We start from the raw sequence: 27,575 nt of genomic DNA on the forward strand, positions 1-27,575 counted from the left end.
GTAAATTACACACGTCACAGTGTCTGCAGCAGGGAAGCCAAGGAATGACTGAGCAGAAAAAAAAAAGCCCCACCAATGTCACTCAGTCACCGAACTGATTCACTGACTGGTCATGTCCAGCCTACAAAACAAACAACTCCAGGAACCAGTGGGGAATAAAAGGCGCTCTTCAAAAAAAAATCTCACAATCACGACAAAACACACAGGGGAAATAAATAAAATTTGGTTTAGCCAAATTTGAACTTCACAACGTTGCAAGTTTAGTACTGTCTCTACCATGAATAATTGCACCAAGTTACAAAACAGGTGATTCCATGGTATAAGGTCTGGTTTACAACCTTCAGTTTTTCTACTCATTTCAGGTGGACGCTGGATAACTCTAACTTAATCTTCTGAGAGTCAAAACTACACATTTTTGTGTCAAATTGGCTGCACAGCCTTCTGTTTTTTACATCATGTGGGAGAATGACCTTTAATGAAGAGCTCAGTTAAACTGCAACAGGAAAAAGAACTTACAAATGTTAGGAACGTTGTTTTTCCCTTTCAACATTCCCAAGCTTTGATGTTCCTTCTACTGACTGCATAATTGAAGACTGTATTTTCTCTCATACTTCAGTATTATGAATATTGAAAAGCAGTGGTTTTAACGACACAAAAGCAGTATTTTTCAATTGAATTAGTTCTTAGTGGGAAAACCCCAGTATTTTCCATCCTTACTTTGCTTTCTAAACAATCTGTAAATGTACTGGGTTAAATCATAAAGCAAATTGTGTCAGTGTTTTCATGCAGAGTCTGATTCCAAAGGCAGAGAATATTCATCATTCAAATAAAAATTGCTAAACAGAAGTTTGCCAGGTTCACCAGACAGTGTGATCACACATACAGGACAAACACAGAGCCAGACCCAGCTGTTGAAATCTGAAATGCAGGGAATTCTCAGAACCTTGGGCCTGTAAGCCAAAGCTTAGAATTAAACCCAGGATTTGATCTGAGACCTTGGAAAAGGCTCCCAAACTCAGGTGTTGGAAGTGAGAATGAAGGTTTATAGTTTAAAGCAGAGACTCACTGAGCTAAGTAAAGGAAAGTTTAGAGTTTTAGAGTTTAAGATATAGAAAAAATAAAAGTACTTACAGAGGTAAACAAGGAGATGAGAATGCAGCACTGTAGATTTGTGTGCCATTAACATGATTGGCTAAGGAAACGTACACTGTAGCAAGTGTCCATAAGACAAAATATTTAAAGATTGGTTCAAAAGCATAAATATCCTTGTTGGCAGTGTTTTATTGGTCAATAAATACTTAAAATGTCTTGTAACTAGAGGTCCTGTGACCTTCTGAGCCATGTGCTGAGGATGTGAGCACAATTCACCTTTCCTGTCTATGTAAAAGGCAAGAAAAATAAACCACATCATCTAAAAAACTCAGAGGTCTCATCTCTAACTCATTCAAAACTCCTTCACAAATCCCCACACGCAGCCAGCAGGGGTGTAGGACAGGCAGCTCCAACCTGCTCTCCTCCTGTGACCAGGTGATCTCCCGGGCAGGTGAGGGGAAGGTGTGGATGTGTCACCTGGACTCCCACTGCATCTCCTGTCTTGTAATCTAAAGATCATGGGAAGTACACAAGGCTAAGAGGTGCAGTGATGCATGCTCATGCAGAAATTATTTTCTCCTGGTGTCATCTCACCCATCAATTAATGACCAGAGCTCTAGACATACTGGATACAAAATCCACTGAGATCCATAGGGACCACTCACAGTCTTACACAGATTTTCATGGGTGATTTTGAGACTGAGGTCTTCAAAGCAATTTTTTGACATTCCAGTGGGAAAGAGGCAAGAATGAGCTTACAGCTGGATTGTGCTTTGTCACACATATTCAAAATGAACTGTGGATTTGTCAAGCCAAAGGGAAATTGATTTTGTAGACTTTAAAAAAATTGCTGTTTATGTGCAACATGACCTATGACAGGACCCTGTTAGTGGAAGATACTATTATGTCAAAGGGTACACAGCAAGATAAGCAGCACATTCAAAACTTAAATCAAGTATTTTATGTGGCACTAAATACCCTCAGTCAGTAGCTGCTTTCCAAAAAAATACAGTATACACTCTCAATAAGTAAAATTGACCACCTTTGGACATAGAAAACCTCATTTTAAGAAATGAAATCTTAATCTGTAAGTGAATTTAAAAAAAAGCCAAACAAGAAGGATATTATTTGGATGCTTAGCACATCATGTACATGTAAAATATTAATTTTCCAGTAATAGGATGGATTAGAAATATTAAGAAATCAACCAATAGGGTTGGAAATTACCTTAAAAATACCCAGTTCCAGCTCTGCCATGGGCAGGGACGCCTTCCACTAGCCCAGGATGAGATGAGAACATCACTCATGAGAACACAGAGGTCTGTTCTTGAGGAACATTCACCCCTTGAGCACCTGTGTGTCACCTGCCTGCACAGCACACCCCTCACCTGGTGGGCTCCCGTGCCCGGCTGCTGCTGTGGCAATGGCAAAAGCAGAAGCAGGAGACACCGAGCAGTGGCTGTTGTCAGCAGTCTGCACTGTAAAGGGGAAGGACAGGAAAAAATTAACTCCTACAAACATTTTATCAACCAGCCACAAGACTTAGAATCTTCAGTAATGTTCGTAACTTTGTGGACATTGTATTTATTTAAACTGTCAGATGATTTTCTGTGAAAGACAGTAGAAATATCCTAATCATATATATGGTTTACATTTCCACATTGGTATAATTAATATTGCCATAGGAAAAACATCTAAGACACTGCTGAGGTGGAACAAGATATTAACCAAATAGGAGGGGGGGAAAAAAAGATATAAAGAAAAAACAATGGCATAGAAAATTAACCTAAACAAAAAGTTACGTCAGAGAGTTAAGGATATTCACCATCCTCTGATAACTGGATTCACATATTTTCCCTGGTCACTGCTCAGGATGAGCAGAGCTTTGCAGATTTTATCAAACTTTCTCTACAGGGAGTGCTGTGAACACTGTCTTTTAACTAGAATTCTGATGACACTGCCCACAGTTTCCAGCTCCCAGATCTTGCCTTCTTGCCACAAATGCGCCCAATCACATAAAATTACTATTGGTTTGAATCTAAAGTGTCCTGGGAACAGGTGAGAAGGCTCTGCTCTGCTTCTGTTTTAGTCCCAGGTATGAAACACCTGCCCAGAAACTTGTCCTGCAGGAGCTGTTAGCATTTTAAGTCTTCATGGACGCAGCTCACAGCCCTGCTAATGATTTCAAAGAGCCACGTGAGAGTTATTTGAGGAGATCCAGCTCTCTCTTTCCTCTTCAACTGAGCAGCCTTTTCAAATTTTGGAATGAATAATGTGAGACCATCTGTAAATGTTCAGCATCACACAAAGAAACAGACGCAGTCCCTCCCCATTGACAACAATGGGTGCTGTGTGTTTCATGATTACAGATGGTGCCCAAAATATGTCCCCTCATCAGCTGAAAAAAATATGTCAGAGTCTTGAGAGTTCTGTGAGAACAGGACTGATTCAATATTAGTCTTGAACTTGGGCACATCCTGCTTGAGCTATTTCAGAACACTGAATCATACTGAAGCCTCAACGTGCTTCCATGCCTCATTATTGCTGCTCAAATTTAACAGGCGCACTTCACATTCTAATGGCTCTTTTATTTTTAATACCTGAGAAACAAGAAAAAATACAAGCAGGCCAGATGACTGGGACGTTATTAGTGCTTTCTGCTGCCCTGCACAGACCACGGGCACAGTGCTCAAGCTCTGTTGGAAGCGCTCTCACCTCCCGGCTGCCGGTAGCGCAGGTGACGCGGCGTCGAAGGGGACCTGCACGGGGACAGCTCTGCAGTGTCCACCACTGAGGCGCTCTCAGGAATGGTCCTGTCCACTGACACAGTTTCCAGAACTGCTGCTTTAAAAGAGAATAAATGTCAGTACTGATGATCAGCCGTAATTTGGTTTACTGTTGTTTTCAAACAGTACCGCGCCTGTAATTTGCCATGCGATTTTGCCATTAACTTGGCAATAATTATCCTCTGGATGGAGTTAAAGGAGTGGGAAAGTCTTGTACCACTGACACAAAAGCTCATAACAAACAAACAAATAAATAAATAAAAAAAACAACTCGGTGAAAACAGCAAAAACAAATAAATAAACAAGTTGGTGAAAACCAGCAAGTTGTCAGTTTTAAAGTGCGTTGGATGAAACTGCACTTTCAATCAGGAGAATATGCAGTGACATGCACACATAACAAGGGTACTTGAACTCACAGATATTCTATGACCTAGGGAAGATCATCCTTGTTCAATAACAAAGGGTAATCAAAATCTGACCAACAGAATTGCTAAACAGCACTGGAGAGCAGACTAGTCTACAGTGGAGTTCTTTTATCAGAAGAATAAAAAGAGGAATGGGATAAACAGTACTTCCAAACTGAGGGAAAACAAGCTGACAAAATACATCCTGCATTTGATGTGAATGACAGCTCTGCCTGCAGCACAAGCATTGTGTATATAGGGCTAAATATAAACAAAAGCTTTGGAAAACAGAAACTCTGAAAGCAAACAACTTTGAAGGTAGGGAAAGAAGGTGAAAATCCCAGCCTGTAAATGGACAACAGTCATAGAGAACAGCAATCACCATAATAATATGTCCTCAGAAACAGAATTTGTGCAGTTGTGCTGGACTTACAGTAAGGCAGAGATGTTTTTTTGGAACTCTGGCAGTATCAGAGCAACAGGACTACCCATTTTCATCCCCCTTATGAGATTTCTTTTTAAAGTTCCTCATTTTCATCAACATTCCGCATGTAGCTGGACAGAGCTACTGCAGGACAGAACCCTCTACCTGCAAATTCCTCCAGACTGAGCACAAGCTGTTCAGCAGGAGATGCCCAAAGGGGTGGGAGACTGCACTGACAGCAATTTATCATTTATATGGGCCTCTGGCCATTTCCAAATGCTCCTCGTGCTGCCCAGGTAATGTTTCCAGCTTTGACAGACCACAATGAGCAATGTGAATAACTCCCCAACAGTGCCCACTGCCTACACTTGGGCAGAATAACCTGCTCTTTACCAGTTCACTTTACAATGTCTAGAGAAAAATGTTACAGCTAAGACAGCAGTTACCTGTCTGTGATTAATTTCAATACATGGCCTGTATTTTGGGATGTGCTGTGCTATCATCACATTGGTTTTTAGCCACATTGGTGGCTAAAGTAGTGCACAAGAAGAATTTGCTCAACTTTGCATAGAAAAAACAATCTCTCTCTCTCTCTCTCTCTCTCTATATATATATATATACACACAAATATTCTGTGGTGCAATTAATGTAAAAACATCCAGCATACTGCTTATGTAATATCCATGATTATGCACAACAGTTGACCAGTATTTTTTGAAAGCATAAAGCGTGAGCAAATATCATAGAACCACAGGATCCCCTGAGCTGGAAGGGACCCAAGGGTCACCCAGTGCCACCCGTGCCCTGCCCAGAGCCCACCCTGGGCATCCCTGGAGCACTGTCCAAGCTCTGCTGGAGCTCTGGCAGCCCCGGGGCCGTGCCCATTCCCTGGGGAGCCTGGGCAGTGCCAGCAGTCACCCTCTGGGGGAGCAGAACCTTTCCTGATCTCCAGCCTGACCTGCTCCTGTCCCTGTCACAGGGAGCAGAGATGGGAGCTGTCCCTTGGAAGGAGCTGCAGCCCCTGCTGAGCTCTGCCTTATCTCCTCTGCTCCAGCTGAACACACCAAGCACCTTCAGCTGCTCCTCCAGACCCTTTACCATGCCCATGTCTCTCTTTTGGGCACTCTCTAACAGCTCTAGCTCATTCTGACATGCCCAAAACTGTCCCCAAGGGTCGAGGTGAGGCTGCCCCAGCGAGTGATGCTGGGCCTGGTACCCCCCAGGACAGGGATGTCCCTCCTGGCTCCAGGCCACCGCTGACTCAGATCAAACTGGACATGGACCAGGATCCCCAGGTCCCACCCCAGAGCTGCTCTCCAGCCCTTGTTCCCCAGGGCATCCACACAGCCAGGGGTGCCCATGCCAGGTGCAGAATCCCTTGTTAAACCCGGCACACTTGGTGAATTCCCACCCCTCATTTGCTGAGCTCCCTCTGCAGGGCCTCTCTGCCCTCAAGGGAGTTGACAGATCTTCCCAATTTACTCTCATCAGTAAACTTACTTAGTACTCCTTAGAGTCCTGTGTCCAGGTTGCTAATGCAGATGTTGAAGAGCAGGGGCTGAGGACAGAACCCTGGAACCCCAGCAGTGACCAGTGCCAGCCACCACCATGCTCTGTGCCTGCCTCAGGAGCCCATTGCCCACGCTGGTTTTATCCACCTGTGGGCTGAACACTTTGTCCAGGTGGATCCTGGAAGAGACTGTATCCAAAGCTTTGATGCAGTCCAGAAAGATCACATTACTGCCTCTCCTAAGTCACCCAGGTGTGTCACCCTGTCATAGAAGGAACTCAGGTGTGACCAGCAGGACCTCCCCCTTGTGAAGCCACGCTGACCTATTGTTGCCAGATGAATACCTGTTTGCTCAGCTGGTAGGGAAAAGACAATGACTATTTTGTGAAATCACTGGCCTGTGGAACTGCATAATGGGGATCACGTTAAACATCAACCAAGAAGAGGAGCAGGAGAATACACTTTCATCTCTAAAATAACCAATTACATTAGTTAGACTAACTCAGCTCCATATTTGGGAAAGTAACACTGAACTCATGGGGTGGTCAATTGTCACTTCAGGGCCTACCACCAGAGACCATTGTTCGGACCCCTGAGACAGACAAACTCATGTGAAAAGACGTTGATGACTTTGGGGGAATGATTATCCTATCTATGTCTGTTCTGGGAGAACCTGTGAGCACACCTGTACAACACAGCCTGGGAACAGGAGCCTTTTCTGTGCTCAGCATGCACACACAGTATCTGAGAGGGGACAGCCCCTTGTGCCTCCAGCTGAATGAGGAGTGGCTGCTGCTCAGTGCTGCACTGCTGCTAGGGAGGTTTTGTCCACTTTTCTGTGGCATGATGCCTCAAGGTGTTTTCCAATACCTCCCAGGGTAATTTTCTCCATGACCTTACCAGGTGCTGAAGTGAGACTGATGGCCCTGCAGTTTCCAGGGTCACCCTTCCTGCGCTTTTTGAAAACTGGGACAATGTTTACCAGCATCCACCCAGCTGGGGCCTCTCCACACATCCAAGACTGTTCAAATATCAAGAGAAGCCTCACAATTACATCAGCCAGCTCTTTGAGTAGTCTCAGATGAATCCCATCAGGCTCCATAGATTTATAGGGATGCAGCTAGTGCAGCAGATCCCTAAAACTTCAGGATTAACTGTGAGTTTATCATTCTCAAACCATGGTCATTCAGCTCAGGGCACTGGGACTCCCTTAGCCCATGCTGAAGAGAGGTAAGAAAAACAATACATATCCCTGTCTTGTCAAGTTCTCTATTTGTGAGTTGACCACGCTCATTCTGGAATAGGCCAGTGTGATTTCTGCATTGTTTTTTGCCAATGTATTTTAAAATCCTCTTTTTATGGCCACCCACAGTTCTGGCAAGTTTTGTCTCCAGTTACGCTTTGGCTGCAAACATTTTCTTCCTGCAGAGCACCATCTCTGTGGTCCTGCCATGTCACCCAGCCTTCTCCTGCTGGGCACACACCTTCCTTTTCTGCTTTACCTCCAAAAGAAGATCCCTGTTCAGCCAAGCCAGCCTCCTGTCGCACCTGTTTGACTTTCAACATTTTGGAATTGCTGCTTCCTGTGCCCGTAGGTGATACCTAAAAAGTGACCCACACTGATGGACCCTAGCACCTTCAGAAGAATTTTCCCTGGGATCTTGATCACTATTTCCCTAAGCAGCCTAAAGTCCGCTCTACTCATGTCCAAGGGTGAAAATTTTCTGACACTTTTCCTCCTAGCAAAAGAGATTTTAATCTAAATCGCTTTGTGGCTGCTGTAGCAAGATAGCCACCAATCATGTCATTCATACAACCCTCTCCATTAACAAGCAACCAGTCAAGGAGGGCACCTTTCCTAGTCAGCCCTCCGAGTACTTGTACATGAAGTTGGCATCCAGGTGTTTTAGTAATCTTAGACTCTAAAGAAGGGATTTAACCTGGGAGAGAGTTACATCACCATTTGTACTCCTAATTGGTGTTTTTTATCAATTTTACAAATTCCTAACACCTATAAAAGGTACTCACCCCTGTGGGGCTGGTTTTTTGTGGACATTTTTCCATAACTGCCTCTGAAGGCCTTCAAATAAAGCTCCACTCTTATATTGCCTTCTTTCTAAAATTATTTCAAGTTCCATTTCCAGATTGGGAAAAAGGCAACAGTGCGGGCTGGGAGATCTCTAGTAGACTCCCACAGAGACATCTGCATCCTTTCACTGCCCCTTGATTCCTACCCAGAGGCTCTCAGCTGTGACCTCCCTACATTCTAACCCTTCTGTTACACACAGTGGCTCCCTCTGCCTCATCTGCCCTGCCAATTCTTCCTGAAGAGTCTGTAACTGTCCAATAGAGCACTTCAGTCACAGGACTCATCCTGGTAAAGTTTCACTTATGCTAGTGATGTCAAATCACTGGGACTGGGCCAAGGATCCATGCTCCTCTCGTTTGGCCTTCATGCTGTGTGTGTTGGAGCAGAAACTCTTCAGCTCTGGTCTGTGGTAGCCAACACCTCCCACCAGCCCTCAGTTCCTCAAGTGCATCACCCCACTGCCTCTCACGATCTGGTTTTGTCCCTTCCCCCTTCCAAACTAGTTTAAAGCTCTGTTGATGAATCCTCCTAGTTCATATGCTAGAAACTCTCTTCCGTCTGAGAGGTGCATCCCATCAGGTGTCAGCAGATGAGGTGTTGTATAGACCATCCCATGGTCCAAAACCCAATGTTACTCGAATGACTCCAGCCCCTGCTTTTCATCGGCAGGCTCCTAGAATGCCACAGTGGATAACTTCCCTGTTAAAATGGGATTTTTTTTTTTTTTTGTTAAACAATAAGCAGCATTCTGTAAAAAACAATCCCCTGGCACAATGAAACATCTAATTTATTAGCAGGGCACTGCTAATTCATTCAGTAGGGAGCAGACATAACTTTTCAAACACATTTGTCTTACTTTGTATTTGGTAATCCTTTTCTTTTTTCCTCTCTTTAATTTTTTGTTATTATAGTACTGCCAACTAAAATTGAGCTACATTTTGCTCAGATTTACAGATCGAATTCCTCAGATTGTAAGCCCAGCCATGTACAACCATTTTAAAATATTAATTTTAGGAATAATAAAAGCATTTTTAAATTGCATCGTTTCTGTTTAGTGTTACAACAATAAAAAAAGATTACTGCAAACTTCTATTCCAATTAAGAAGATCATTCCTCTGTCCCCAAAGGAGAAATAATGTCCACTTATGTTTCCTATGAGACTGGAGCTACTTCCTTGCTTTGCCATCTATAACTACAATGCTCCCAACCCTAGACACCCACACTGAGGCTTTTATCAACCAGCTTGAGCCCTCTGGAAGTAAAATCTATTTCAAGGTGCCTTACAGAATCCCTAGAGGAAACAGGCATTTGCTCAGGAGCAATTAATCTATTTTAGACTTGTACCTTCTGGAGGGATAACCAGGTGACATTCACACCACCTGGAACAAATGTCACCAATGTACCAAGCACATCAAAGGCATTATTTATTTGGATTACTGATGGAATCTCCCTGGAAAACCAGCCCTCTATGCAAACGTGTTAAAGCTGTTAGGTCTTTCTTTTTAACTTAATATTTCACTTCCTGCAGTACGCGGTACAACTCAAAAATCTCTCACCTCAGCAAGCACAACTGACATCAAATATTCTCTTCTGCCTTTCTCCTTACACTGCACTGAAGTGAAAACAGACAAGGTGCTGTGGGCTAGAATGAGATGAGCCTTAAGGTCTCTTGCCGCCCAGACCATTCTGTGATCCTGCGGCTTTGCTATGCTGCTGCTCCTGGAAGGAGCAGCAAAGGGCTGGGAACAGAGAGCTCAGCAGAACCTCGGCCAGAGGAGCAGCAGTGCACCAGGAGTGTCCTCCCTCTCTACCACAGACAGTGGGGGCAGCTGTGAAGAGATAACCCAGGCTGCAAGGCCCAAAAGGGATCATCTCCAGCACCAAAAGGGCTCAGGCCCCAGCTAACAATCAACATCTCAGTCTGGAGAGCAGATGTGGGAAGAGATAAAAGAAATGTTCCTGACTGTGTTACAAACTGTAAAAGACACACGAGTTTCCACAGAGGCAGAAGCTTCCCACACCCTGAAAGTGTTTGAGACTTTTCTCTGGAGTTTGGACACAGATTCCATGGATGCTTCCCTGGGGATTGAGGGAAAGGATCTCCATGTGTGCCACACTAACAACTGGATGGTAAGAGCCATTGAATCCTATTTCTTCACTAGCTGTAACATTTATAGGTCCTTTTAACCTCATGCTGTATATATCTATGAGTAGTTTTGTTTTTGTCCTTATTCCTGTGTAATATTAGTTTGTTAAAAGTCTTATACCTGTTAGTTTTTTGTCTAACAAATAAATAAACAATTCACTCTCTAATAGACCGAATCAGCCATTATTACAGCACTTGTGAACAAGAGCGGGGTTTGGGGTGCTGGGCACCTCCATAAGGCTGCTGCCTGCTGCCAGAGGCCTGGGCAAAGGGCAGGGAGCTGTGCAAACGCCCACATGCATTGTTACCAAGCAGCCAGCAGCGTGCTGGCGGGCATGGAATACCTCTGCGGATGCTCCTCCTCAGCTTGTTGCAGAGGTCCAGGCGCGGGTTCTCCAGGCTGTCCTCAGCCGAGCCCGGGCTCTGCTCAGGGGACGACAGCCCCCGGCTCAGGTCCAGGGGCGCCTTGCTGCCCGTGGGCGGCGGCGACGTGGCCGGGCTGTAGCTCGAGGTAGGGCTGCTGGCCACAGACGAGGCTGAGAGGTCCAGGGCGCCGATCCTGGAGTTCAGCGGGGAGGTCAGGGAGAGCTTGCGGGTCCTGGCGGGCGAGGAGGTCCTGGAGAGGGACAGGGGAGGAGGAGAGGAAAACTTGCGGCAGAGGTGTGGCGACTTCCCGTCAGCCAGGTACTCCCCTCTGTTGTTTTGACTGGTGGCAAAGAACAGCTCCAAGGACCTGAGAGGCAGAGACACACAAAAACAGCAACACGGTTATTGTATTTGTGGGGTGCCCCAATGAAGGAAGGAATGATCAATCTGACTTCTTGTTCTGAGAAGGCTAATTTATTATTATTATTTTTTTTTCATACTAAAGAATACTGTACTATGTAAGTATACCAAAGAATACAGAAATGATACTTACAGAATGCTAAAAAGATAATAATGAAAACCCATTACTCTCTCCAGAGTCCCGACACAGCTTGGCACTGATTGGCCAAAGAGTGAAAACAACTCACAGCAGAATCCAATGAAACAGTTACCTGTTGGATAAACAATCTCCAAACACATTCCAAAGCGGCAAAACACAGGAGAAGCAAATGAGATATTTGTTTTCATTTTTCTCTGAGGCTTCTCAGCTTCCCAGGAGAAAAATCCTGGGCAAAGGGATTTTTCCAGAGAATGTGAATGTGACACATGGTAGCAAACACTGAACAGATTTAAGTAAAAATACTTCAATTTTAAACAAATCTGCATAGCACTGCAAAATCTGTGTGACACTTCATCCTCAAAGCTTGGGCATATAGCTGAGACAGACCCTCCATAAAACTGGTGTCCTGTTTACACACTGAGAACCTTTCTCTTAGATTATTTACAAGCACAAAGCAATGAGAAAAATGCCCACAAAACGAACAGTGACCGATGCTGTGACATCTCTCCCAGAAATCTCTGACAGAGAAGTCCCAGGAAGGTGCCAACCCCAGGCTCACCTGACAGGAATGGAGGTGAAGGGGCGCCTGTAGATGTCAGAGAGCTTCTCCAGGACCACGGCGGCGGTGGTGAAGATGCGGTAGGTGTGCAGAAAGGTGTTGAGGAAGTCGATGCTCAGGAACCGCAGGTCCGTCAGCCGCTCCAGGAGGCGCTCCACGCTCGCATAGCGGATCTGGGGCACTTTGCAGGAATTCAGCGTCTTGCTGAAGCAAATATCAATGTCATCTCTGTGAAGACGGGCATCGGATCTACGCAAAAGTCAAATTTAAAACACTTTACCAAGGAGTCTTCATGGCTAAGATGATGCCTTCAGTTTGAGCTTTCATATTTTCTAGATTCTGTACTGCATTGGTACATAACTCTGAACTCCATTGTCGTGGTTTGACGCTGGCTCAATGCCAGTGCTCTTATGAAAATACACTCTCTCTGGTGTCTGCTGTGAGATGTGACCAGGAATAAGCAAAGCAGGCCTCTACTTAGAAATAAAGGAAGGAAAACTTTATTAACTAAACTCCAACTATATGTAACAAGAAACACACAGGAAAACATGAAAACCTTCCAAAAACATTTCCTCCCTCCCCCCACCAAACTTCTAGTATATCCATCTTTCAGATCACCTACTCTCGGTCTCCCACCACCCTTTAGATAATCAATTCTCAGTTCATCAAGAGGAGAGGAGTCATCCATATGTAGTGTCAGCAGTTCTCCTCACAGCCCAGTCACACAGAACAATCCTTTTCCAGAACCAAGGACACCACTGCAGCTCCAGCCCCAAAAAGTGCAAACAGCAGGGAATGGAGGGGAGCAAACTGGGAGGGTGGGACTGCAGAACCTGGAGCTGGAATTGGACAGTGACCCCCAATATGGAAATGAAACAAAGCTCATCAAAGTGTGAAAACTTGTGACTCAGAGTCCATCTTGGGTGTAGCCACAGGTGGGCTCTTGTACTGCCCTAGTTGTGTCTTTTGAAGGCCTTTTAAAAAATCCCTCCTTTATTCCTTTAACACTGTCTAGCCTCTGTTCTAGGCAGCTTTTCAAGGCATCAAAGGAGTGGTACCCCTTTAGCTGTTCCTGTCAACACAAAAGAAGCAAAAATTTATGCACTATTGTGTTTCATCAATGCAGGAAAACTTTTAATTTGTGGTGAAAAATGCTTCCATAACTAAGGGAACTTAAATTTTATTTTTGGCAAATGCTTTGCACCTCAAATCCTAAGAAACTGTTAATCATGCTTACATTTCTGAAATGGAACAGGTGGCAGAATTGTCCCCTCTTGTCTCTTTCAGGCCATTGTGGCCCATAGGTCAATATTACTAAAATCTCAGTTTGGAATACTTGATTGCAACGTTTTCTGCTGGGATCAAACTTTTTCTAAAATAAAGTAATGGATCTTAAAAATTAACCCCTTAGTTAGGTTTAAGGCTTACCTGCAAATTAACACCTGCCTTCAGCTCCAAGAATTACTTTTGATTTTAAGAGAAGAAAGAGGGAACAGCACAAAACATTTCAAATTTCAAAGCAGAAACCAAGAAAAAACTTCATTTTAATTGAAAAACCAAAATCAAAAACCAATAAATTTCTGCTTGGAAATATAAAAAGAGAATCATTTACATAACCCTATCCATAATAGGAGAGGGGTTTCCCCTCAAATTCTGTTTTGTCTAGTTTGTAAATAAACAGGATGAATACTAAGTAAAGCATCTTTCAATACACCCCATCTCTCTCTGCCTATTTTGTTATAAATTATTGGATTTTCTCACAAGAAAGATCAGGATATTCCGCACAATTCTACACTGTATTACATAAAAGAACCAACAACCACAAAATCTTGTTTCTTAAACTAGGCCCTCCAAAAAGTGGCAATTTTTTGTTTATATCATCCAATGACATCTGACTCTGAAAGTCAAACTGTGCTGCAAATCAGACAAGTCAAATTTAAGAAAGAGAACACCAAATTTGTGTTTGTTGTGAAAGTCCTGTATGTTCTTCAGAATTAATATTCTGTTGGCATGGGGACTGAGGTCCTGCTGTACTTTGAAAGGGGACAAATGTACTTTTAAAACTCAGCAGGTGACAGAAGTTTTTACACACTGGAGAGTTCCTGGAATAAATCTGAGGACAATAAAATGCCTTATTTCCAGGGATCAAAGGTGTGTGCCCTAACAGTGCATTCCCAGATGCCTTCTCTCTCCCATTTCTAAGCACAGAGGAGAGGAAACAACTACAGAAGAGGCATTTGAAAAACCAAGAGATGTGACAGATAATAGTGAAAAAAGTAATAGCTTTATGTCTATCCCTATGTTCCATTCACTTATACATTCATTGGATTCTAAAAAGTAAAACTCATGTAAATTGAGGTATGCAGAAGATCCAAGCTGTGCTAAAAATCTGGAATCATGTACTGAAAATATCTCACTAGAAAGAAAAAACACTTATTACAATAAATAACTGAGAGAATCCAAAGGTAAAGGAAGCAGCCTTATAAACAATGATGCTACTTTGATGTGATCAGTTAAAATCATGAGAGAAAGTAATTTTTTAACAGAAATAACAGAAATACAGAGAACAAAAACTTTGGCTATTATAACAAAATACATTTGAAAATGGTACTTGCCTGCAGTCACATAAATTCTGAAGACATTGTAAAAATGTCTAATAAAATTATGAAATGACAAGGAAAAGCTGAGAACAAAATCATTCATTGGAGGCGTAACTGAAGCCAGCTACTGAAAACCTAGAAAAATCTGAGTTGTGATCCCACACTGTGAATTGAGAATTTACCACTCTGAGTGATCCCTACAAGTCCAAGAAAGGAGTTTGAAAATATATACTTTGGAATATAGTATCAGTTCCATTCAACAAAAATGTGAGAAAAAAGAAATTAAAGGTTTGCATTCTCTAAACACGTTTTCTCTTGTTAAAATTTTTATTGAAGAAACACAACAATCTATTTTGTTCTCTGTTGCACTTACTTGATCATATGTGGCACTGTGACTTTGGAGTTTTCTTCAAACACTATTGTCATTAATCCATTGCACCTTATATTATCAATGCACTGTGGAAATAAACGTTGAAAACTGTTAAAGGCAAAACACTTTTCATATCCCTATAAGCTCAAAGCACAGCTTTTGCAGGGTATGGGCTGATTAGGACAAGGTATTTTCTCAAATGAAAAGCAGTGATGCAAGAATTAGAGTCGACATGCTTCTCTAGCCTTTGCCTCTCAGGGTATTCAGTTCAGAAACCTTTTCTTTTCCACATGATTAAGTACTTTGAGTTGGAAGTGATACTTCCTTTGAAAGGGAACAAAACTCATTATTTCTAGTGTTTCCTGAAAGAGTGTAAGCTTAAGAAATCAAGACCACAGGAAAGTCAGAAGGATTTATACTCCAAGGGGTATGGTAATACCTTAACCTCTACCTCTGTGCAAAAGACTATAAGGGAATATAAAAGCTTCCAGAAACACATTTGTAAAAACAAATTCAAGTGGTGCTCCTTGCGAAATGCAGCTGTGAGGAAGCTGTCCAAGCTGCTCCCTGCAAACCCTTGTATAAATGTTTGAGGCTGGGAATTAGGAGGGACTTTAAAGTGCAGTTTTATGTAGTTTAGATGAGCCCAAAGAAGGGAACAGAGCTGGCGAAGGGGTTGGACCTCTACCAAACCCTACAGGGCTCTTGTCTTCATTACACTTTCTACTTTTATTAATACGTATATATATAAATATATATGTACACATATATAATTATAATTTTTTTTTAAATATATGGACAATCTCCTTTCATCAGGAAAAAGGAATTCCAGAAATTATCTCACACATTTATCCTGACTTCAAGAATACATGTTGCCTTCAGGCAGTGGAACATTTCATTTCAAACCAATGACTGATACAGGGTTGCTCAAACCTGATAATCACAGGCCTCTTCAGGTTTAGATTACATCTATAGTTTTAAATTTAAAATATCATCTATGCAGTTTTATGCAGGTTTCAATTCAGGATTTTAGGATTATTTGGAAAGTGCAGCTGCAGTAATTCACAGTATGATTTTCTCAAATCATTACCTAAAAGCAGTGAGAAACACATTTAATAGAAGTACTTATATTTCCCCTATTTGACCTTGAAATAGTTCAAAGAAGCCCTTAGCACCAATCATGGTATCAGATTATTTTTAAAATTATTATAATTTAGGCTAAGAATGGACTTAGTAGCATTCTTAAATGGTCTATCTGTGCCAGGAAATTACTCCAGTAATTTTACATATCAATGGAACAACAATAATTTCCCGAAAATCTGTTTTGTAAAAAATTCTCCAACCAGGTCAGTCTGTAAGACAGCAAGTTGTAGCTCATACTGTATTTTGAGATTTTTATTTGCATATTTTTGTCCTTTCAAAAATGTTAATCTGGCACAAAATAAGTCAGAATTCTTATTTTTTAAGCAATTTCTCCTCATTATGATGATGATTCATCTGGAGATGTTGCCAGCAATGATAGCAACTTTGGAAATGCATGACATTCCATGCTGATATTCCTCTAATCAGCTATTTCTCTCTAAATTAATAGAGGATAGGACCTGAATTCAGAACTATGAGAGACGTATGTTCTTGTTTGTGTGCATAAACAAAACACAAATAGCCTTGATTTAGCTCTGGTTAGCTGGAAGTTCAGGGTTTTTGTTTTGTTTGGTTTTTTTTTTGCATTCAACTTCTTTCCACAAATAGATTATGACAAAGTTTGTCTATTATGTTTCAAGTAAAAAGCAATTTCATAAAACCCCAACAAACGTATCCCTGACATTTAAAAAAATTTAAATACCCTTTTTGTTTATTCACAACATTGACAGTTCCTGCACACTGTCAGAATGCTCAGCAATTATTTATAATGGTTTGTTAGCATTCATTTTTGGTGGAAAAAAGAATTTAGCCCATTTTCTTACTTCATTTGTGATGTGATATGGTATCACTTTCACGCTAGGACTCAGGTGGTTTTGATCTGTATGAAAATCATATATAAATCAGTACACGAATAAACCTTCTTCTTGAATCAAAATAGGTGTCTAGATGGGCTCTCCTTAGACATAAAAATGCTTACCACTATGTTTGTTGATGGACAATTTTGAAATTTATACACCATCTCTGTTTTTGAGAAACACACTTCCCTGGTGACTCAAATGCAATGACAGAATTTTGAGGAGAACAGGCAGCACTAATGGTTTTTCACAGCAAATCAAAGGTGTTCATCACCCCTGTGTCAGGCTGCTTTTCAGAAGCTCAGACTGAAGGAAGACCTCACCAAAACCAGGTGAGAAAAGATCTTAGGTTGGAAATGGGGGTGTGTGTTCCATTCGCACCTGTCAGAGCTGGGGCAGTTCTCTGCTGTCCATGGGGCAGTTCTCTTTATCTCTCCCACAGCCAATCCTCCCTCCAGGAGCTCTCTGCTGTCCATGGTCCATTCATCATTAATCACCTTCTGTCCATGGCCCATTAATTATTGTCTCCTGTCCATGGCCAGGGAGTGTCCCTGCAGGGCTGAGCCAATCCCACCATCCCACGGGGAGATGCCCCGCCCAGGGGAGGAGCCAAGCATTCCTGCCTGGATCCAATCTGAGCTTTGGGACACCCCAGCAGCCTCTGCCCCCTGCGCTGCCAGAGGAGCAGCTTTCTGCTGCCCTGCATGGCCAGAGGGAGCCCAGGCCCATCTGCAGCAGCCCTGGAGCTGCAGAGGAAAGCTCCCCCCTTGTGCAGGGTCCCTGCTGCAGCAGAGCCGCAGCTGGGGCTGCAGGAGGGCTGAGCCCCCGTGGGATGGGGCTGGGACACCCCCTGGCACTCAGGGGCAGGGACTGTGAGCACTCTGGCTGCGGGCTGTTCTGTGCTATTGCATTTGTATTGTTAATTTTCCTGGTACAGAACTGTTATTCCTGCTCCCATATCTTTGCCTGAGAGACCCTTAATTTCAAAATTACAATAAATCAGAGGGAGGGGTTTTGCATTTTCCATTCCAGGGGAGGCTCCTGCCTCCCTCAGCAGTCACCTAGCTTTTCAAACCAAGAAAGAGAAGCACTGAGGTACCTGGCTGATGTCACTTGTCCACGCAGCTTTCTCCTGCCGTGATGGAGCCAAAAGGACAACAGTGAAAGGAGGAGCATCCGTGGGCTCCACTATCAGCTTGAAATCCAAGTGTCCAAACACTTGCCCAGAGCCTTTTGCTTTAGAGCCAGAGGGGGAGAAAAAAAGTCACACCATGAAACATCACAGCATAGGGCAAAGAAAACAGTGATTTCATTTACAATGGAAAAGCTATAAAACATCTTGCTGATAAAGAGCAAATCCAATTAGGTACCCAACAACTCATTTTGTTGTTCACATATTGGGATTTGCTCTTCAATAAAAAGTTGAAGATAAATATAAAGTTGCTTATAACACTTTTATGCTAATACATCCTCACCATACTACAAGTATCACTCAAATTAATAAAACTACTTTCACAATTCAAGTGCAAAACTTGACAAACTGCAGGATGGAAAACAAAAGGAGTAACAATAAAATCAGCCTGAGACTGTATTTTGTAATGCCATTTGAATAATCTTGCACTCCAGATTTGTGGGGAGCCCAAGGCCAAAAGTTCCCATTAATTCTTCCAAATCAGTCAACTCCCATGTATTCCAGAAAGCAAATTATTATGCAGCTTATTTAAGGCTTATTTCCTTTTTTTTTTAATTTAAAAAAAAATTTTTTTTTTCCTGTGATGCTCTGGGTGAGCTTGAATACAAAAGCCACATTTCTCCAGCCAACCCTCTTGAAAATCCAGTAAGGGGTGTTAACAGCAGGAACAAATACAACAAAACAATGCCCCATCCAAGCCAGCATGTCCATTAGTAGAACAGCAATTTTAATGGATGAGTTTTACACTGTATTCTACTGGTTTCACAACAACATATCTATTTGCTCTTATGAAAAAAATAGAAAAGGGTACTAATTTTAGGAAACTAGAAACTGTACTTACTACTGACAGCTGAATTTAACTTACAATCATCATCACTCGCTTCTGTCTCCTCGACCAGAGTGCATTCTATCAGAGACAGAACACCTCCTGTCTGTGGAAACAAAGCACATTTCACACAAATGTTATTTATTCCCATTTGTCACAGGTTTTTTTAAATGTTGACAGGCCTGACTCTAACATTTTACATTACTCAGAGCTCTAAGGAAGATACATCAATTTCATGATGCACATTTTTTCCTTAAAGAACCAAATTCAAACTGATTAAATATAATGTTTTTCCGAATCCAGCAGATTAATAGTACAATGCACAAAACTTCTTTCACTTTTACCATGCTTTAATTTATGGCACACACAGACTTGCTCACAAGTTCCAAAAAAATGAACCAGAATTTCATCTTCTGAATGTAAGTGAAATACAAACAAGTTTTCTTAAAGGTTCTGTTAGACTCTATTTATTTTGCATAAGTACTTGAAATATGTAAGAGGTGCAAAGTGGTAAAGTACATGACCCTTAATAACCTCTTGGTATGCCAAATTAAAATTCCATTCAACATAACCCACTCCATGAACTATCAACATCTCCGTACCCACAAGCCAGCACTATGAAAGACAGATTCTCAACAAATATAACTAGATTGTTCTTAGATGACATTTTATTTTAAGAGAACATGCTGTTCATGAAAACTGAATTGACTTTGAAAATTAATTTTATTAGAGCTCTGGAAAATGTTCTTTGGCAATTCTGCAGGGTTGTACTGACTGATTTATGCACTGAAAACTGACTTAAATTCAGTGCTACATACACTGAATTTATTCACCACTTCAAACAAATAGATACATCAATGCCTTGTTTCTAATCTCCAGTTCACTAGAATTAACTGGGTCTAATAAAAGGAAATTGACTGAATTCTATTATTTGCAATGAAAAGATAAAGCAGCTAAACATTGTGCACTACCCCACTTTTGTTTATAACCACTAATGCAAAGCTCACATGAAACCCATAAAACAGCAAAATGTTGGCAGTTCACCAAAGATGAACTGCCAACATTTAAATTTAATGCAATTAAATCATAATATGAAGTCCATACCTTAAGAAGATGCAGTTTTCCTCCTGAACTTCTTGTACAAATTAAGAAGTGTTTTGTAAACAAGAAGCATTGTCTTTCTCCTTCTTTCTTCAAAGACAATGAGCCCAGGCGAACTTTACTCAGCTTTCCCCTCTCAACTGAGGGGACCTGGATAAGGGAACCTGGTAATGAAGGTGCAAAATTTATGTATTACAATAATATTTAGTAGGTAATGTTCAAACTGTTAATTCATTGAACATTATTATATTATTAACACAACTCTTCATTCCAGTATCAATGTGTATCAGCGTCTCTTTCAAGAACAAGTCAATCTCTTTTTTACTGCACAGATTCCCTTTTTTTGTTATCATAAATAGACTCAAGTACAGTCTAGACTAACACTTGTGTACATGGCAGGATTAGATCCAGGGCTGATTAGGCAATTAAACACACCAAGAGGCCATTGATCAGAAAACGCGGCTGAACAGCAAACACCACTCTGACAGCCACTACACTTGCAAAAGACACTTCCAAACCAAAGAGACAGAGAATGGAAAGATCTTTTTGATGGAAAAGAGTTTGTGTGTGTGCCCATGTACAAGAGAGATGGAAATGAAGCATATCTCTTCTTCTCATCTTGTACTGCATAATTGTCAGTGCTCCACAGCTCATCTGAAATGTGTTGCCAGTAAAACACTCCCGAACTAAATTGAACCTGCTTGCATAAGCCTGAATTTTGCTTTGCAGAGCTCCAGGCTGGGGACAGCTCTGCTTCTCTTGCTGTTTCACATCTCAGTCTGTGACCAACTTTTCCAGATTGATCCCACCATGTGTATCACCTCCAAATTTGAAGCAGGAGTTAAATTTGGCGGTGAAGTGCAACTCCTCTGTAGATTAAACAGAAATATTTCTACCATACAACTTGCTGTTAGCAGACAGGGCAGCCAAGAGACCTCCTAGTCTCCTTCCCACACATCTCTCCTCACTATTACCTTTACACTGGCTCGTGCCTTGTTCCAGCATCAGGTACTCACACAGCTAAAGCAGCATGAAAGCAATGCTGGGAAGAGGCAGCTGACTTAGCTCCCTGATAGGAATAAGGTCATGAAAGCACCAAGAAACTGATGATGCAAAAGGGAGCTGCACAGCACAACAAGCAGGAGGAGAAGGCTCTGACCTGCCCCTTCCAGATACGAAGTGGCACAGCTGCATCAAAGCTCAAAGTAGTGGTGGCACCCTGACACAATGTCAGCCTGACAGAATTATCCATGGAATATTAGATTAGCAACTCTTACTCTGTGTTGTCAAAAGGATTATCTTTCTGAAAGTTCACATACGCAATCTTAAATTAACAAACAGAGAAATTGCAGTAACTGAGGAAGGTGCTATTTATCTACATTTTTTCTACACTTAGCTCTCTCTATATATATTTAAGTAGTCTTAAATTATTAATATATAAAGTTCTACTGACATGGGAAATTACACAGCAGTAAATTTGCCAGAGAACAGTGTTCTCTGACAGACATTTCACACTTAGACTAAATGTATAACACAACTTGTGTCACCGAAACACAACAGTGAAGTTATGCTCTAGAATTTTGCAGAGGAGTTTGGAACATTTCAGATTTACTTACATTCTGACCCAAACCCATAAATATTTACTGGCTGTTGTGCATTTCCCCTGGACAAGCAGCCAACCTGCCTCAGCTGTAGGAGAGGGAGGAGATCATTTCCATGTGTTGGAACCATGGCTTTTCCGTGTTACACTGACTGTCCCTCAAGCCACGCTGCAAGGCCAGCATGTTCAAATCAACTCCCAGACAAAATTCCCTGGGTACTTTTAGCCCTAAAATTCCATCTACACATTTAGGGAAGCAATATTCAATCTGTACATTTCGTTTCTGCTTTGCTTAGTAAAGTAATAGTACCTATAAATATTATATTCTTACAGAAGTAAGGTCACTGGTAATTTTTGTTTATTTATTTATTTTTACTTTCATTGGAATGCTTTCAGGACTAACATGCTCTGTAATGCCATAATGGGCTGAGGTTAAACAATATTCTTGCACAGAGCTGAAATACTGTTAATAAGGTAATAGAGAGCAAACCTCTCTCTAAAAGCAGAAAACACAGACTGCATTTTATCTATTTCAAACGTGCAGAGAGGAACACATCTCCTACACATACTGCATGGCTGACCCCAAGCAAGGACCTTGGGCATTCTCATCAGGCTTTAGTGGTTAACAAAACTGGGCATTGGCTCTACCACAGATTTTTTCCTCTTAAGGAAAAAAAAATGGTCACGATTGGCCAATGTACAGATGCAATGAGCAAGTGAAGCTAATTTTAGAACATTCATTAACAGTACAGTTTGGACAATAGTGCAATCCCATGAATTTTTATCCAGCCTCAGGCCTTAAGCACGTTCAGCACTTTAATGCTTCAACAGTCACACTTCTCAGCCTTTGCTCAATCCAAGGAATATAAAAGGCTGGATTTACAAACAAACCCAAGCATTCAGAAGTCTACACTGAGCTGTCTGATTTACCAGCTCAGTCTGGGTTTCCCCATGCTGGAGGTTTTTGGCCTTTTTTGCTTCTCAGAGTGTTAAACACTGGAAGAGGTTGCTCATTCAGGGAGGCTGTGGTCTCTTTGTCCTTGGAAAGAATAAAATACTGACTGGGCATGGCAGAAGCCAACCTCCTCCAGCTGGTGCTGCTTTGAGACTGGAATAGGTAATTTCCAAAGTCCCTTCCAGCTTCAGCATGATTTTGTGGTTACAATATCTTTATCAGCAGAGGTAAATTCATAGCAGCTGATGGTAGAAGCATCAGAGTGTTTGAAGGCAACAGAGGGGCTTGGGGTGCTCAGCTGTTTGTATGTCAACACATTTCAGACTCCCTGAGTGTCCTTCAGCCTCACAAAGAAAACATTCCTCACTTGTTTGCGTGCCTGACTATAAAATCTGTACCTAAGTGAGAGGCAGGGAAAATCGGACCCCAAGGAACTCGAATGAGAATTCACAATCTGCATTGCAAAACACTGCCAGGGACAGTTCCTGTGCTCTCAACATGCACAACTCAATAGAATCAATCTCTTCTTAAAAATAATAAGTCTGTAACACATAAAAAAAGTTGCCATTAACATCCACAAAAAAAGCCTGAACAAAGGTAGTGGCTCCTCTCTCCTGTTTTAAGCTGGAAAAGAGGTTCCTGCGCCCGTCTACATTAATCAAGACAACAAATGGAAGCCTTACTGAAACCAGAGGAGATGGACACCATGCCAACGTGACCCCACTGTCAGATGTAAAAGGAAAATGGGCTCCATTACTTCATTTGCTTTATTCAGATTTCTGCCCTTGCAAGAATCACAGGCAGTGGATGTTCCATCAGATAAGCCGATACAACCTTCTGTAACACAGACTCCTGACCACTGCCCTCTGACTGTGTGCCTAGAAATAAATCTGGATTTAATTTACTTACAGGGTTTGGCCTTGGGACTAACAAGACAACAGTAATTTGTACAGATTGATTCCCACAGAAAAAAATTCTAAATTTTACTTTTGAAGCAGTGGGTACACAGACAAAACACTGTCAGTCAGTCTTAATGGGAAAACCCCAATAAATAAAAATACATATTTGTATTACATATTGTAATAATCTTTAAAAAAATTCTAAACTTTAATTAGATTTCATAGTACAAGTCAACCTGGGATAATCACAGCATTATCATTTTTTGGCTGTGGGTGCAAAACAACTTGTTTTTTTCCTGAAAGCCATATTCATAACTCTTAAAACACCTCAGAGATTAAAATGAATGCATGTAATGAAGAATCAAGTAATTTAATAGGGTTTGTAAAAACAATATTGTTAGTGTACTGTAAAAATAATATTGGAAGTTATTAGAGAAAATTCATAGTTTGGCCACATAACTACAGAAACAGCATAAAATGCATTACAAAATGTACAGAAAGCCTATTAATTACCAAGTGCAATATGGCCCCATCAAATACCAGATGTTCTGCTGAGGTTATCTGGAAAAGTTTGAGGAACGGATGCACCTAAATTATATTCCTAACCTTCCCTGAGTATTTTTAATGCTTTTCAGCACAAAGGAGCAAAACCTGTCATAATCATGCAGTACAGATCTGTAGCTATTTTGTACAAACCCAGTAACTGGCTTCAAGAGATCCAAAAGTAAAATATTATATAAATGGGAGAAAAATAAGCAGCTAAAGTAAACATCACCAAGTAAGAATTGCAACCAATTTGCAGTTCCTGGCAAAAACCCCTGTCCCTTAATTAAAATCCCTTATTTAAAATGGAAATGTTATTCTAGCAGAGTTTTTGGGAACTTAACAACAAATTCCACTTCTGCTGTAACTGATTTTCAACAGAAAGAGTTTCCAAAGCTGCCATCAATAGACAGAGAGGAGAAGAGTGCTGCTCTTCCCCTTCTCCATCCACTTGGGACCACAGTCCAGGCAGAATGTGAATCACAATCTCATGGGGGCTTTGCCACTCACGTGCTGCTGATTTTTCTGCAGAAAGCAGCACAGAACTGAGGTCCAACCACAGCCCAAAATCACCTGTTTTCAGGGCACTTTGTGACTCACCCTGCAGGGACAGGGGGCAGGCTCAGGATGCTGACAAGTGCCCAGTGCAGTGCCCAGCCTGATGATGGCAGTGTGAGCCCTGCTGCCTTCAGTGCAGTATTTTTCATGATCTTTGGGCAGCTTTGCAGAGGAATGTCTTACCTTGGCGTATAAAGGTTTGGCTGGTATCTAGCAATATGTCACAGCCCTCCACTATGGTCCTCTCTATGGCCAAGTTCTTCCGGATGTTCTCTGTGTCACTCACCTCGTCGTGCATCACTCTGTTGGGGACAAAAATGCACTTTATCTCCCCAAAACGTGCCTCACACCTGCTGAGTCTCTGAAGACACAGTGCATGCCCTTCACCACCTGCTACAGATCTACCCACCCAGTGCCTCATCACTCCAGCGCAGGTCTCCTGCCTTTTTTCCTCTCCGTTTCAAACCATTCTTGTGATCATTTTGATTTTTCAGCAGTGGAGCCAATTTGGCAGATTAGTGACTGTTCCTGAGCACATCTGACAGATGCCACCGAGCTACAAACACTTCACAGCTGATAGAAGAGAACCTGATCCTTAGTGCACAAACAGGAAAGTGTTGCCTAGAATTGTGTAGGGCATATTTAAGATTTCCTTTCCATGGCTTTAGGGTCCTCCTCTGTCCCTGTTTCAGGACAGAATTCAATGTATTCTTTCCTTTCCCCTTTCCTTTCCCCTTTCCTTTCCCCTTTCCTTTCCTTTCCCTCAACAACCACAGCTTTGATATTTCAACATTTCCTTGTTCTTCCTATAGGCATTCTCCCCTTACAGAGAAAAATACAGATTTTATAATTTTTTTTTTTTTTTGGTGCTGAAACAAATCCAGGAGTTTATATGCTCTTGCAATTATATTTTCCTAAAGTGAGGCTGGACTGCGCTTCCTGGAATCTCCTCCTCCCTCAGAACTACCTTAAAGGGATGGAAATGAGTCAGTTAATTTTACATTTATGGTCTCTACTGACTTTATGAGCAGAGAGGATCAGTCAGTCTCAGACTCCACAGACATTCTGAGTGTTCAGTGGTGAATCAGATGCATCAGCAGTGAACTCTGACTTATGTGATGAAGCCAGCCCAAAGCTGATTTATCTGCTCGTGCAGATCTTTTACAAGTAAATATTCTCCAAGCCCATCTTAACTGAATACTCCAGACACTGAATATTTATATCCTGGAGTTCACTCATGGTCTCTTTGTTCTCAGCAGAAAACTGCATTTCCCAGAGAGGAGAAACACATTTCCCACTGGGTTGATGAGAGGAACATCTGAGAGAGGTCTGGGGGTTCAGGGAAGAGCTTCATTGTGCAGGTTTCCACAGGGAGCAAAAGTTCTCGGAATATATCTTTAGTTCCTGCTTATCTGACATGATTTAAAGCAAATATGAAATTCACTTTGCACACTAGCACACTAAAATTATAACACAGACAGAGAACTAGGTGCTTTCCAAGACCATAATTATTTAAAATGCCCTTCTCTCTTTAAAATAAGAAAAATAAAATTTCTTTATTTAAAGAGAACTGCTCTGTTCATAACCCAGGAGTAGGTGGTTTCTATAGTGATTTCAATTCTCCCTAACCAAAATACAAGGAGACACTTGGAGATTTAAATTTGCCAAAAAGAAAAAAAAAAATTAGAACAGACAAAATATTACACTGAGATATTTTTGTTATTTTTCATTATCTTCTGTTTTGGGTTTGATCCTTTTCTTTACAATGCATATATTTTTAAAAGAGCAAAAACAAGTAAAAATAAAGAAAACTGGTTTTTCTTTTCAAAACCTTCAATTCAAAATAATCAGAGATAAGGTAGAAAAATCTTACCTTGAAAGTTCCTCTAGTTTAGATTTAGCAAATTCAAGGCTTTTTCTCTCAACGTGTTCATGTGGTGTGTGAGCCAAAAGTTCATGAAGTGTTATAATATATCTGGGAATCTTGAAACCAGTAAGATACAATATCAGTAAATCCATATATACCTTCCCTCAATTTTAATAGATTATGAGCATGTAAATTTCTTTTGACATTGAAAATAACAAGTGACCTGGCCGCATTCAGGTAACATTCACATTGCACAAAAGGAGATGGAAGAATGTCCAGTATTTGATTATTAAAGGCTACAGGGTAACAAGGACCCTTCAGAGCTTTTAACCACAGAAAGAAGGACCCTTCAGAGCTTTTAACCAAGTGATGGTGCAGCATAACTGGTCTGACACAACAAGATTTATGTAGGAGGAGAGGCAAAATAATGCTCATGTGGAGAGTCACCAGCAATGACATAATAACATTCCTCATCACCCAGGAACAGGACCATTTCCTTCCCTCCTTTGACCTGGCTTCAACTCAACCCAAAGAAACCCCAAATCCACAAAAACTTTAAAATATAACACTTCAAAAATTAAAAAAGTATTGTTGCAGGTGCTAATGGCTCCTTAGGCTAATACGAATAACTACCCTCAACATAAGTGTCACTGATGCCCCTTTTATTTTTTTTTTCCCTATCTGGCTTTCCAATAACTGCACAAACTGAGAGAGTTCACTATTCCTCTGATGAGCAAAATGTCAGGTTAAATGGAAAAGACATAAATTTCTCATGCCAGTGCTTCACAGACATCTTAAAACAGCAGAAAATGTCTACTCCAGACAGATCACAGTAAAAATCAGGAGGGCAAGCAGAGTTTTCAAAACTTCTGCAGCTTATTTTTCATTTTCTAAAGACCAAGTCACTTGAGAGCAAAGCAGGGAGAAAGATACCAATGAATTCCCAGTAAGGTGCCTATGGCTGCTCTAAGTTCCTGACTATCAGCTCTCTCTGGGCTTTATAACCAGGGGTCCCAAGTCAAGGACCTGCTCCCTGCTAATTTTCTTCAGTGCCATCCTCATCCCACACTCCCCCTCAACATTCCTGAGACTGAGCAAAGATGAGCCAGCATAGCTGGGGAGGAGATCTCCA

General features: G+C 41.5%; 1 protein-coding gene across 4 annotated transcripts in view; it reads right to left on the reverse strand.

The window, feature by feature from the left end:
* RASGRF2 (Ras protein specific guanine nucleotide releasing factor 2) overlaps positions 1 to 27,575 on the reverse strand; it is a 123,377-nt gene that overhangs the window by 41,040 nt on the left and 54,762 nt on the right. The window contains exons 8-17 of one of the 4 annotated variants that reach the window (XM_063179710.1): positions 26,450 to 26,559; positions 24,760 to 24,878; positions 20,025 to 20,185; positions 18,960 to 19,026; positions 18,002 to 18,138; positions 14,909 to 14,991; positions 11,936 to 12,184; positions 10,796 to 11,184; positions 3,808 to 3,933; positions 2,481 to 2,570 (exon numbers count right to left, since the gene is read on the reverse strand). In XM_063179710.1, the coding sequence (XP_063035780.1) occupies positions 2,481 to 2,570; positions 3,808 to 3,933; positions 10,796 to 11,184; positions 11,936 to 12,184; positions 14,909 to 14,991; positions 18,002 to 18,138; positions 18,960 to 19,026; positions 20,025 to 20,185; positions 24,760 to 24,878; positions 26,450 to 26,559 (1,531 nt within the window). Of the gene's footprint in view, positions 1 to 2,480; positions 2,571 to 3,807; positions 3,937 to 10,795; positions 11,185 to 11,935; positions 12,185 to 14,908; positions 14,992 to 18,001; positions 18,139 to 18,935; positions 19,027 to 20,024; positions 20,186 to 24,759; positions 24,879 to 26,449; positions 26,560 to 27,575 lie in introns of all 4 variants that reach the window. The other 3 variants (XM_063179709.1, XM_063179708.1, XM_063179707.1) reach the window with 3 other exon arrangements.

Source organism: Melospiza melodia, chromosome Z, assembly GCF_035770615.1.
Source record: "Melospiza melodia melodia isolate bMelMel2 chromosome Z, bMelMel2.pri, whole genome shotgun sequence".
Classification (NCBI taxonomy): Eukaryota; Metazoa; Chordata; class Aves; order Passeriformes; family Passerellidae; genus Melospiza; species Melospiza melodia.